Genomic DNA, 11,522 nt, shown 5'->3' with positions numbered 1-11,522 from the left:
TGGATGGGCGAAAGTAACGTGCAGATTATTTACAAGTGAGTTCACATGGTTAACTTCATGTGTGACAAATAGACTGGTCAACAGTCTATGCCGCCTCTTGACCACGGAGGACATGATGAGAACATGTGCGGCCTGGTCGTTGTATATACTGACCCCGTACAGTCCTTCGCAATCTAACCTGCGAACAGTGCATTTAACCTGGTGCACTCCCCATCATAAAACATCACTATTGCCCACCATCTTGCCTGCACAATCTGTGTGATTATGTCCCCATCGCTCTCCAACCTGTGCTCGTCCATCTTTGCAGGGTCGCCATCAAGGGTGAACGCCTACCGCTGCCGCCCGCGGACGGCTCCCCGTTCATTGCCACTTCGCTCACCGGCGCCCCCAGCTATCGTTCAACCGCCAGCGCTGACAGCACGCAGGCGCTGATCGTCCCGGCCGCCATCCGGGACCTGATGAACGCGTGCTTTTCCCACCAGCCTAACGAACGCCCTGACACGCATACCGCGGTCTGCATCCTTGATACCATAATGATGGAGCTGGACAGCGGGAGGCTTGTGGTAGACCAGCCAGTCGGTGGCAGCCAGGGGGACTATGGTCGCGACAGCCCCGGCAGCTCCGACAGTCCCGTCAGCGGTAGTGGTGGTGCCCGTGACGGTGTTGCTGGTGAGAATTCTGGTGTTGAGGGCAGCGTTCGCATGGCTGGTGGCGGCGGCAGCGGTGGCAGTGACCAGGGGCCCGCTGCCGCTGGCAGCAGCTTGATTAGCAGCAAGGATGGGTCGGCGCGCAGGCCCAGTAACAACATTCACAGTTCGCGGGTTGGCGACAGTGGTGCGGTGGGAGACGGTGGATATGCAAGTAATGGTGAAGGCGGTCGAGTGGTCAACCAGGGCGCTGGTCAAGCATCAGCGACCGAGTCGGGCAAGGTACCTGGTGTCGCCCCTTGCATCCCGGAGCCACGCGGTTCGTCTGTTGCGGAAGGGGAATGCCTGATGGCGCCTGGGAACCAGCAGCAGCTGGCCACACCTTTTTCGAACCTTGATTTTTTGTTTGATTAGATCGTATGCGTCCTTTCAGATACGCATGGCATTGACCCTATAGAAGGCTCTCGTGAACAAACCTTGCTATCGTGAACCCATAAGCGACAGGGGAGTCCGCGTTGTGTGCGGTGAGACCATGCTTTACGAAGCCTGGTGTTATCAACCCCATTCCAGTATAGATACTTATTCGTCTGTTCCGCGCTGGATGAGGTGTTTGGCTTTGGTTTGTAACGGCTGAAAACACCCGGACCGACGGACAGGCACGGTGGACTTTTGGTAGTTACTTGACTCCACATAGGCACACAGAAGCCTTGTGCAGTGTATAGTCTGCATGGTTTACGTCGGTATAGATAGGCGTTCGTAGACGGAAAGTTCCGCACTCGGGCTTCAGGCATAGTGACCCGGCCGCATGCGCGGCTTGCACGCGTGGTGTTTTGTTTTACGTGACACTGAATCTTTGCGTGCCAAGCGTGTGTTGTGATCTGCAATACCGCTTTCTCTATTCCCTGGCGTTGAGAGGAGGGTTAGGGGGTAACGCGAGTGCAAAAATGAGGAACGACATCTGGTTTACATGAGTAGGGCGGTAGGCGTGATTTTTATGGTTTGCTTGCGAGGCGGGCATGCTTTTCCAGCATGCTTTCTATACTTCTCACTTCTGTGAAGTGCCTCCGCAGCAGCTGCGAATGGGGTGAATTGGTAAGCGAGGATGCTATTCGCGGGCGCTCATGTATGTTGCATGTATGTGGTACGGAGGCGCCTGCTGCATGCTAGTATGTTTGCGTGTGTACTGAAGCTATAATAAGATCTCCCGATTTTAACGGTTTGCACACGGAAATACTATGTTGACCGTACGGCACTGTCAAGCAAGTGGTCCAGCTAAACAAGACGCCGTGACGCTCATATGACACCTGAAATCATGTTCCGAGAGTTGGATCGGATGTTGGCGAACGTGTCAACGCTGGGTTAAGGCCTCTTCTTAACACGTGCGAAGGTTACATGCGGATGACGCTGCACGCACTTAGGGGAAAGATGCAGACAGCTTCAGTGGAAGAGACCAAACCTACGATGAAAAGGAAGGAGAGAGAAAGGTCGAGACGTTAACCCCTAGACTGCCCAGACTGCAGTCACTTGAAGTCATGTGGCTGGAGAGGGATTGGGAGAGTGGTTAAAAGTACCCCTCGTGTGGTGTAGGCACCTTGGCAGGGTTAGAATGAGATGCATATGCCGCTTTGAATGCACAAACAGAATGCTTTACTTTATTCTGTTTGTTTGCAATATCCGTCCCCATGGACGCGGAAATACAGTTGCCGTCGCTTCCACCGCTTTGGGCGTTCTGCGCGCTCCGAAGCCGGTCACCTGCACCACCAGAATTTGTCTCTTCGTGACACCTAAAAATAGTATTTAATACGATATAGAGACATACAGTTGTTTGCATATACTTTAAGATGGCTGCAGCTGTGTCCACGGTGCGCAATTAAGAGGCCTGCCGAACGCATAAGCGAGATGTATTGGTTAACCTAACCATAGATGAAACGACTGCAGGGCTGCCAGGGAATTCGCGCGCGGATTGGCCTCCGGCCGCTGCCCTTCCGCAGCTCGCCTCGCCTTTGCACAGTTCGCGTGCGGGCTGAGGGAGGTGCATCACCAGTGCCCGTGCCTGTATGGCCAAAGGATACGGAGACGACTCGCGATGTGTTTGCCTTCGCAGGCTCTGCGCCTGAGGTGAGTAGCTTTGCTGATTGTTATGTGTGCACGAAAATTGCTTGTGTTCGCATCGCAACGTCCAGCAAAATCCTTTCGACCCTATAGTATGTGACTGTATACCTTTTTAAGGCATGCAAGTAATAGACATAGCGCGCCATGTTTCTCTTGTGGAGGCGACGTGGTGGTAGAAGTGCGTAGGGGCAACGTTTCTGGTGTGAGCTTATCATTTCCTTAAATTATTATATTATATATGTTGTGTCGAGTGAGGGCAAGATAGAGTTCTTGGAGTGCAGACTGTTCGCGTAGGGCCTGGCGCCCCGTTGTGTGTTTTGCATGCCAGGGTGCAGCTTGCTTACCTTGTTCGTCGCTCTAGGGCTTCGTGTCAGATTATGTACGTCCCGGCAGCTGAATACGCGTGTTGCTGATGCCGTCTAAAGACGGCCATAAAGGCAAGTGCAAGCTCAAGCTGACCTTAAGCAATTTGGGTTAGGCCGGGAGCCGCTGCAGGCAGGAAAGGTGCGAGGACCGCGCTGCAGTCGAAAGGCTTACGATGGCAGTTGAGATTGGAGGTTGAAGAGACTATTTGCGACAGTTAATCAGCAACCCTTGAAATTTCCCACGGTTAAGGTTCCTCCGTGGGCCCCGGGCTTCTATACCCCATCCCGATGTTTTGTATGCCTCCCTTTCATTTGCAGCGTGTCAACGGGCGCGTTGCTATGATTGGGTTCGTGTCCATTCTTGCCCCAGAGCTGACTAAGAAGCAGCCAGTGCTGGAGCAGATTGGCGACAGCTGGTTTCCCATTATCCTTTTCAGCCTCACGATTACCTTTGCGTCGATCCTGCCAAAGATCGTATCCGGCACCTCTTTGAAGGAGCTTCATGCCGCAGCGACCGGAGAGAACATGAAGGGGCAGGGCCTGCAACAGGCCCTGATGTTTTTCGACACCAATACGGAGCTTTGGAGCGGACGCTTGGCTATGTTGGGTTTTGCCGGGCTGTTGCTAATTGAGGCGGTCAAGGGCGAGTCTTTCTTCTAAGTTATGAACGTTACGCAGCTGTCCTTCGGTTGAGTGGACTCTGACCTCAGTTTTGTCTTGAGAGGCCGGCGACCTTGCGGGTGTGATTTACCTAGGTAGGAGAGTGGATGCGATGGCAGGGGAAGTCTTTGCCGTCACCCATCGCCAGAACGTGTATTGATAATGTGGCAAGTAGCTAGCTGTGCATGGCGGACGGGTTATACGAACAAGGCCGTGGCAGTGTGACAAGGCTGTGGCAGTGTATATGTGGCCCGGACGAAGGCCTAGCTGTAAACCTTGCGGCGATTTCTGTAGACATTCAAGGCGTATTTGGGTGTTCGACGCATACATTCAGGTCATACATACAGATCAGCCATTACTGGTTTAACGCACACACCGATGCCCCGGGAGATCCCGGGATCGAGACCCGTCAAGGTCGAAAATCCTTCCAATGGTGGAAGGTAAAAGTGCCCCTATTCGACGGACGGTGGTGACCTGGGATAAAGTTGATCTGCGAGCTGATCAGGAATGGAGTGAACCGCCGTTGATTCGGCAGATTCCGTTGGATGCCGGTGGTTGGTGCTGAACCTGAGCGGTCCACTGACAAGGGTGACTGGATGAGGGTGCCCCGAAATACCGGGAAGGCAGGGTCTGCCGGGTAGCGGCCGCAGGGTGACCCCTGTCCCACACATCATTCAGCATTTTACAATTTCCTTGATGACAATGAACTTTGGAAAGGTAGGTCCCCACATGAAAAAAAGGCTGTTGCCCGAGTAGTACTTGGGCGCACTGCTTAAACGGATGGACAAATAGCAGTGTATATGAACGGTCGCCGTGTATTTACATAGCCGGTGTGTTGTGCCGTTTTAATACATGTGCCTGAAAAAAATGTACGGGGCGCAAAGCGTTCTAGAAACACCATTAACCATATGCCCATAAGCATCGAGGACAGTTCCCAACATGGGAAACGGATGTGACGCAATAGCAATACTGACTATCCACAAGCCCTCCTGCGCAACGTCCCCGTCGGCCTCGAATGCGACGGAGTACACCGGGATGTATCCCAGCAAAACACACTGTTCCCACGATGTCCACATATAGATCCATGGAAAAGCGATGCAACACTTGAACCCGCTTTCTGCAAGCAATCAGTTCTTTCCAAGTAAAACAAATACTCCCAAGATTTACTCACCGTGCAAACTGCTAATTAATACATCAATGAGCAATAATATTTCTTAGCACCACAGCTCCTATCCAAGCGACACTACCCGAACCACGCATACCATCCCCGCCCACATCCCGTTCACGCCCACATCCCCCACATACGCCGGCTGCACACGCACACACGTCCATTTTAAGTCCCTGGAACAAGCATAAACCAAACGACGAAGTCGGATAAGCGTTCAGAAAAAAGTGCCCGGAGAACCCCCACCATTCTGAGGCGCCCCAGCCTGAGGCCGCATCGGCTGATGTGTGGGCGGAGCCTGAGGCTTGCCAAACAGGTCCAGCGAAAGGTCATTTAGGGGATCCGCAGGTTTCTTCAAGCTGTAACCGCCAACGTGCGTCACCACTGGGGCCGCCAACGTGTTCGCCCAGCCACCCCCACTGGGGCCCACACCGAAGGGATTCGAGGCGGTCGCATTACCACTGGACATGGCCGATGCTCCGGCACCGAACGGGTTCGAGGGAGATGGCGCAGTAGGTGGGCTGTACACACCGGCTTGTAGCTGCGGCCCGGGAACACCTGGTGATCCAAATGGGTTTGCAAAGGCTGGTGTTGGGAGAGCTTGGTTGCCGGCGACAGTGTGCGCCGGTCCGGCTCCGGCAACAAAGTTGAGCCCGACGGGCATCTGGGAGCCGGCTGGGGTCTGTGGCGCGGACATCGGCGCAGGCGACTGCGGAAAAGCGTTCACATGCTGTGGCAGCAGTGGCGGCGGCGGGGCAAAGGATTGCGGCGGCGCAAAGGGCTGCGGCGAAGGCGCCAGTGGTTGCGGCACGTGCTGTGCAACCGTTGCTGCAGGGTTTGTGAAGGGGTTGAATGGTGCCGGTGGCACGGCGGGTGCTGTCACGGGCTCTGCCAGAGGCGCGGCTGCGGGCGGCGAGTATACAGCCGGTGTTGGGGTACCAAACGCGTTCCCTGCTTGGCCGAACGTGTGGTCGCTGTACGTACTGCCCTGAGGTGCCGAGGTAACCGGCGGCTGCATCGCCACCATGCCTGGCATACCCGCTGCGAGGGCCGCCGCTGCAGGATTCGCAAACGAGCTCGACGCCACCAAGCCCGGTGCCACAGGAGCAGCTGGCGGTGGTGGGAGCTGCGCCACAGCTGTCGCTGCTGTCGCTGCTGTCGCTGCTGGCACCAATGGCGGGGCAGCGGTCCCGAAATTCACGAAGGGGTCAAACGCCGGCGTCGCGGATACAGCTGATGCCGCTGTTGCGGGCGCAGTTGGCGCAGCTGTCGGCGGTTCACTGACTGTAAGTGTGTCGAACCCACCCAACAGATCCACCTCCGCTGGCGGCGTTGGGGGTGGTGGCTGCGGTGGCGACGCGGCCCCGCTGGGCTGCTCCTTGATGGGGCCTCCGACAATCAGCCGCGGGCCGCCTCCAGCTGCGTCCATCAGGGTCGTTTAAGGATTGGACGGAGCGCGAATCAGGAACGCTGCAAACACACTGCGAACAAGACAGTCCACGCGCTAACCAGACACCAGATACGTTCGAAACAAGCATACCTCTTGAAGCGACAGATCCGGCGCGGCCCAGCTTCCCGGTATCACCAGCGCTCTGTAGGTTAAAACGTTGGAACAATGGTTTGGAAAGGATAGAATACGCAAACAGCGTGTTCGGTCGGGAAAGACACTGTTGCGATGAAAGAAGCTTTTAGAGTGTGGCCCGAATGACTTTCGTGTCACGCATTCTCGTGTGTGGGGAGGGGGGAGACCAGGAAATGCTGTCATGTAGGCGGTTGGAAAGGGGCCGCGTAGAAGATGGGCGGCGAGCCCACGGCACGCAGCTGTGCCCATGCTTGTCCTCGTCAATGCGCCACGAGTCATGTTTCCCTCTCCCCTCGCCCTTCTCCCAACACACCTTCGGCGCGTCCTTGACGTACTCCTCCAACGCAGGTAGGAAGTCAGCCGGCAGCGGCTGTAAACAAGCGAACAAGGGACAACGCACAACTATGACGGGCGCAGCTGGCGTCGTACTGAGTGCACAATTTGGCTGCCAGATCTAGTGCCAAAACACCAGCTTCCAGGGCCAACAGAGCACGAGCAGCGGTCTGCAATCCTAATTCACAACACCCTGTAACAAAATACGAGGGCCTTTTGGAAAAGTGCGAAAGGGCCCGGACGCAATCTCCTACGCGGCCCGACTCACCTGCACGACAGGAAACTGCACAGCACCTTTTAGGGGCTGGATGCTGCCAATTGCGCTCACGAATGCGTTGAACCTGTCGTTCACGGCCAAGTTCTCCTTCACCAGCTCAACACCCTGGGCAAGTAACAAAGAGGACAAGTGCCGCAAAGGCGGCAAGACAACGTAGGGATCAGAGCCAAGGCCAGGGCTAGAGCAGGGTGAGGACAAAAGCCAGGGCCACGTACGAAGAAAGGGCGCCCTAGCTCGAGGTCGAAGGCAAAACGACTTAATTGTCCCGTTGGTATCCAACCGATTAGGCCGCAGTGCAACCGTGCACAGACATCCTACACATAGACTGCCATGAGCCCACGGCGGTCGCGGCCCGTCGCGGGACTGGGACTGGGACTGGGCCGCACATGCAACCAGGCACCTTAGGTGCCCCCGGACAGCACCCGGAACCTCACCTTGAGCGCATCGCCGCGGTCCATCTCAAAAATGCGGTCCACCAGATTCAAGATACCCTCGCAGACGACCTTATACACGGGCCGGATCTCTTTGAGGACCTGCAGGGTGAATCATCCACTGTGAATCAATCACTGAACATCTGAACTCCACACATGGCACCAGAAATCCAAAGACCAAACATGCCCTATATGTGCTTTTGAGAGGTTTGCCGGCCCAGCTGAGGGGCCCGGACGGCAGGCAGATGGCGGGGAACTGGAAATGCGATGAAGGCGACCTCAACGGTAAAGAGCATCAAGATGAAACGGTAGCAGGGTTGCAGGGAGAGGGATCTCTTCATGTCACCGCCCAGGAAACTGTTGCTTTACGTGGGGGAGCATGATGAGGAATGCAGCAACTTGGTGCCGGCTGAGGCCGAAGTCCCCTAAGGCTCGTTCATTGTCTCTTCGCAATGGTGCGCAGAGTTGGTGCTGTACTGCCCCATACTAAGCTCGCAGGGTTGTAAATTAAGAAACAATAGATATAGCGAAGGCTATTTAGGCAGAAGCGTGTACACAAACCATGGTTAATGGGGATGGTTGATATTGCGACAACCAACAAGGACCCACGGAACCCCCCTTGCAACCCCTGCCCGAGGAAACCCTCACCAGCGAGCAAGCTAGGAGCGCGATTTCGTTGTTCTGCGCAGCCCCCTCGGGTATGCAGCTCACAAGCTGGCGCAATAGGCGCTGCGCTGAGGGCAGATACTCCAGAAGCTCCGAGGCCGAGCAATTTCGGAGCTTTGACTCACGAGCATCTTGCTCGTGTTCCGGGTCAAAGCGCATCGCCCGGAAAAACGACAGGCGCTCGTCGAGGTACACGCTGTACACACGAATCCACGCGGAGTAATCCCACGTCTCCTTCGTGGTGTGATCCGCGAAGGAGTCCAGCCGCAGCATGCGGTGTCGTCCCGTGCGCTCCGCGTAGCGCAACAGCTCCTCTTGGAAGCTTGGCTCTGTCTCCCGCATAAGCCGGTGAAACACAGTAAGAGTCTTAAGGGTGACAAGCCAAGCCTTGGGATTCTCGTCTAGCCGTTTGACGAGACCATGAATAACGTAGTTCACGATTTGCCGCGGCGAAGTTGGCACGCAATTGATCTTCAGGGTGCGCACATGCTTCTCCTTGGGCACCACCTCGTCCTGCAGCGTCGCTTTGATGATGGCCACATCCAAAGCCGCGCTCTCCTCGCCTCGGATCTTAGCCATGCCAACTTCCATTTTATCGTTGATTATACCGATGATAGACTGAGTCTTGTACTTCGCCGCTTGCTTGCTTGCTGGATCCATTTCTCAAGTTCCTCTTTTTCGAACACTGAAAGTCAAGGGCACCTCAGGAAACTGCTAGGAGCTGCAGTCCAATTGTCGAAACCTTGCCAAACCCCGAGCAACGTAAATCACTACGAAGTAAGTGATAAAACTCTGCTTGCAAGGGAAAGATCGTTCTTCCTTTTCGCCGGTAGGGCTGTGAGGAGTGTTAATCACCTCCACAGGGTTACTGGCATCCCGGCTCTCCAGAAGGCCCGGAAAAAAAGCGACAAGCAAAACGCAGCAGAGGTGATCACAGTTATTCCTACACGGCTGGATAGTGATACACGTGTAGCAGAAAGTCGTTTGGATGGCAAGGCGACGGTCAAGGGATTCCTCAGTATCACGTTTCTCACAAGAAAATTGACTTCCTAATGTTCGGAGTGAAGCTTCTCACAGGGACCTTGCCAGCTTTCAGTGATGTACGAGACCGTAACTCGGGTACGTGAGGACAGTAACTGAGTCTCCGTCTGTGTCGTAAACATGGCCTCCGTCAGTTGGGTCTAACCAAACGGTATGTGCCAGCTAACTTATGTTCAGGTTTGCTGTAGTGAATCGCCGCGCGCAAAACCCGTCGGTTGCGCGATCACGCAACATACTGGACAACGGGGGATGAAGGAAAAAACGAAGCGTCACATGGCACAGCCGTATAAGAGATCTGCGGCAAAACGGAAGGGAGTACTTCCTGCTGTCCCGGGGGTCACCAGCGGGTGTTGCTTCAAAAAACAAGACACCATTTACTAACGCGCCATGCTATTGGACGAGACAGGTAAGGCAGCAGGACCGCAATAAGCGCATCAGACCGGACGGAAAAGGACAAAAAACACAACTGGCGCGAATGACATACATGATACTGTGCCACAAGTAAAGGACCAAAGCTGACCGAATAAAAAAACCACAAAAGTTAAAAAAACCACCTGCGTTGGTTTTATTGACGTCAGCCGCCTTCAATCACAAATACGATTGGGCCGGGGTAATGCCCGAGTCAAGGACGAGTACAGTATAACTGTATGTGGCGGCAGTTTATATATGTACATGTAACAAGGGTTAAGACCCAATATACGTGAATGAGCTCCGGACTGAGCCGCCAAAGAAAACACCAGTACCAGCACAGGCAGGCGCACTCGAGTTACTCAAGGAGTGGTTTTATAGGACGCAGCGCTTCTCTCGCTCTGAGCGTGTACGTAAATAGATCACTTGTGTTCAAGTGGCCCAGAAGCCTCCCACTCTGTAACAATTCAAAAGATCACTCCGAGTGAAGCGCTGTCAGGAATGCTTGGTGATGAAGAAACCAAGTCAAGCCCGAACAAGTTTTCTAACATTCGCTAAGAAGGGGCCTTCCGTCCGGTGGAGGAGGAAAGAAGCCTTCTTCCCACATGCAGCCCAACAAAATCATCAATCCAATCCTATAACCGACGCTTACAGAAAAGCGGCGCAGGTTTAGACACGATCATGCATGCAAGTTATGCAGTTGATAGCTGCCGCGACAGCCGTAACACACACAGCGCACACATACACAAAATGTACCACGACTATGCCAATAATGGCCCTACCACCTCATTGGGGCTTTCAGCAGGGCGAACAGGCTGTGAAGTCCCGTCTTGCCCTGCTGGCAGGCCCAATGAGTTGGTTGGATCGACCGCAGTCGTTAAATTTTTATTTTTGTCGAAGCTTGGAGGAACGAGCCCCTAGCAATTCACCTCAATTGCGTGTATGCAGGATCTGGGAGTCCCGGTGCCACCGTCCTAACTTAGTGACGAAGGACGTGCGCAGGGTCGGGTGAACCCAGGGCGCGAAGCACCCTAAGGGAGCTCTTCATGTAACCTGCTAAAAAGACACCCGCCCTGCCTGGCCACGCACCGGCAACCATCCTAACCAAAGGCCTGACCTCCTGTAAACCTTAGCTTGCACATATGGATGGATGGATAGATGAATTGATAACTCGTCGCATGCTTCTGACGAGGATTGCCTCCGACAGTGCACATAACGTTTGAGAGGCTGGAGGGGTTGCGAGTACATTACTGCGGTCCACTTAACTGTTACGAGACGGTAGACAGTAGACGTTAGACGTTTGACGTATGCAACATAAGGTGGGAACGATTTGAAATGAAGGGCAGGCAGTTGATCGCGTGACTACATGCCCGTTCTGTCTCTAGTACGGGCAGAAAGTGCAAGGCAAGGCGTAATTAGGACATCGGCGTAACAAGCGCAGAACAAACACAAAATGTGGAATGCTCAGTCTATTATGTCGTTTTTTAGGTGTAGTTGCCATACATCTGCAACTTCCGCAAGTCTTGTAGCGCCATTATTAGCCAGCAAGGAGCGATTTATTACTGCGCAGCCGCACCGCGCAGTTCAGTGGGTTGCGCGCGATCGCACCAGTCTTTTTCAAGATATCTTTGATCCCCATGGCAGTGCGGGTGCTGCGATATGATGCTCATTAAGCAGCCCCTCGCACAAATGTGTCCGGTCGTACTTCGCGAATAGAGACTCCGTACATCTCGTCCCAAAAGTCAGGAGCGAATTTTGCCGCGGAGATGCGCGCGTGCGATTCGCAAAATGCGCCTGTACAAATGTATATAAAATTTCTTGGCGGATGAGGACCA

At 54.3% G+C, this 11,522-nt stretch overlaps 2 protein-coding genes across 2 annotated transcripts; one reads left to right on the top strand and one right to left on the bottom strand.

Annotated features, from left to right (window-relative positions):
* The first annotated feature begins 2,458 nt into the window (after positions 1-2,458).
* Positions 2,459-4,432, top strand: VOLCADRAFT_76453 (uncharacterized protein). Its single transcript, XM_002954755.1, has 3 exons — positions 2,459-2,509; positions 2,586-2,765; positions 3,443-4,432. The coding sequence occupies exons 1-3, from the start codon at positions 2,489-2,491 to the stop codon at positions 3,782-3,784; spliced, it is 543 nt and encodes a 180-aa protein (XP_002954801.1). The 5' UTR covers positions 2,459-2,488; the 3' UTR covers positions 3,785-4,432.
* A 22-nt stretch (positions 4,433-4,454) lies between these two features.
* On the bottom strand, positions 4,455-9,282 carry VOLCADRAFT_106528 (uncharacterized protein). The gene is made up of 6 exons (XM_002954702.1): positions 8,221-9,282; positions 7,576-7,674; positions 7,133-7,246; positions 6,845-6,901; positions 6,490-6,541; positions 4,455-6,368 (listed from the first exon to the last, which is right to left on the bottom strand). The coding sequence occupies exons 1-6, from the start codon at positions 8,896-8,898 to the stop codon at positions 5,167-5,169; spliced, it is 2,202 nt and encodes a 733-aa protein (XP_002954748.1). The 5' UTR covers positions 8,899-9,282; the 3' UTR covers positions 4,455-5,166.
* Positions 9,283-11,522: the final 2,240 nt, after the last annotated feature.

The sequence above is a fragment of the Volvox carteri genome (assembly GCF_000143455.1).
Source record: "Volvox carteri f. nagariensis unplaced genomic scaffold VOLCAscaffold_45, whole genome shotgun sequence".
Taxonomy (NCBI): Eukaryota; Viridiplantae; Chlorophyta; class Chlorophyceae; order Chlamydomonadales; family Volvocaceae; genus Volvox; species Volvox carteri.
The sequence above is the reverse complement of the archived record's forward strand: the minus strand, read 5'-3'. Positions and strand labels throughout refer to the sequence as shown.

Coding starts and splice junctions, on each gene's coding strand:
- VOLCADRAFT_76453 (XM_002954755.1), top strand. CDS start 2,489: ATGGCTGCAGCTGTGTCCACG. Junction 2,510..2,585: donor TGGCTGCAGCTGTGTCCACG/GTGCGCAATTAA, acceptor AAACGACTGCAG/GGCTGCCAGGGAATTCGCGC. Junction 2,766..3,442: donor TCGCAGGCTCTGCGCCTGAG/GTGAGTAGCTTT, acceptor TTTCATTTGCAG/CGTGTCAACGGGCGCGTTGC.
- VOLCADRAFT_106528 (XM_002954702.1), bottom strand. CDS start 8,898: ATGGATCCAGCAAGCAAGCAAGCGGCGAAGTACAAGACTCAGTCTATC. Junction 7,675..8,220: donor CGCTCCTAGCTTGCTCGCTG/GTGAGGGTTTCC, acceptor TTCACCCTGCAG/GTCCTCAAAGAGATCCGGCC. Junction 7,247..7,575: donor ACCGCGGCGATGCGCTCAAG/GTGAGGTTCCGG, acceptor TTACTTGCCCAG/GGTGTTGAGCTGGTGAAGGA.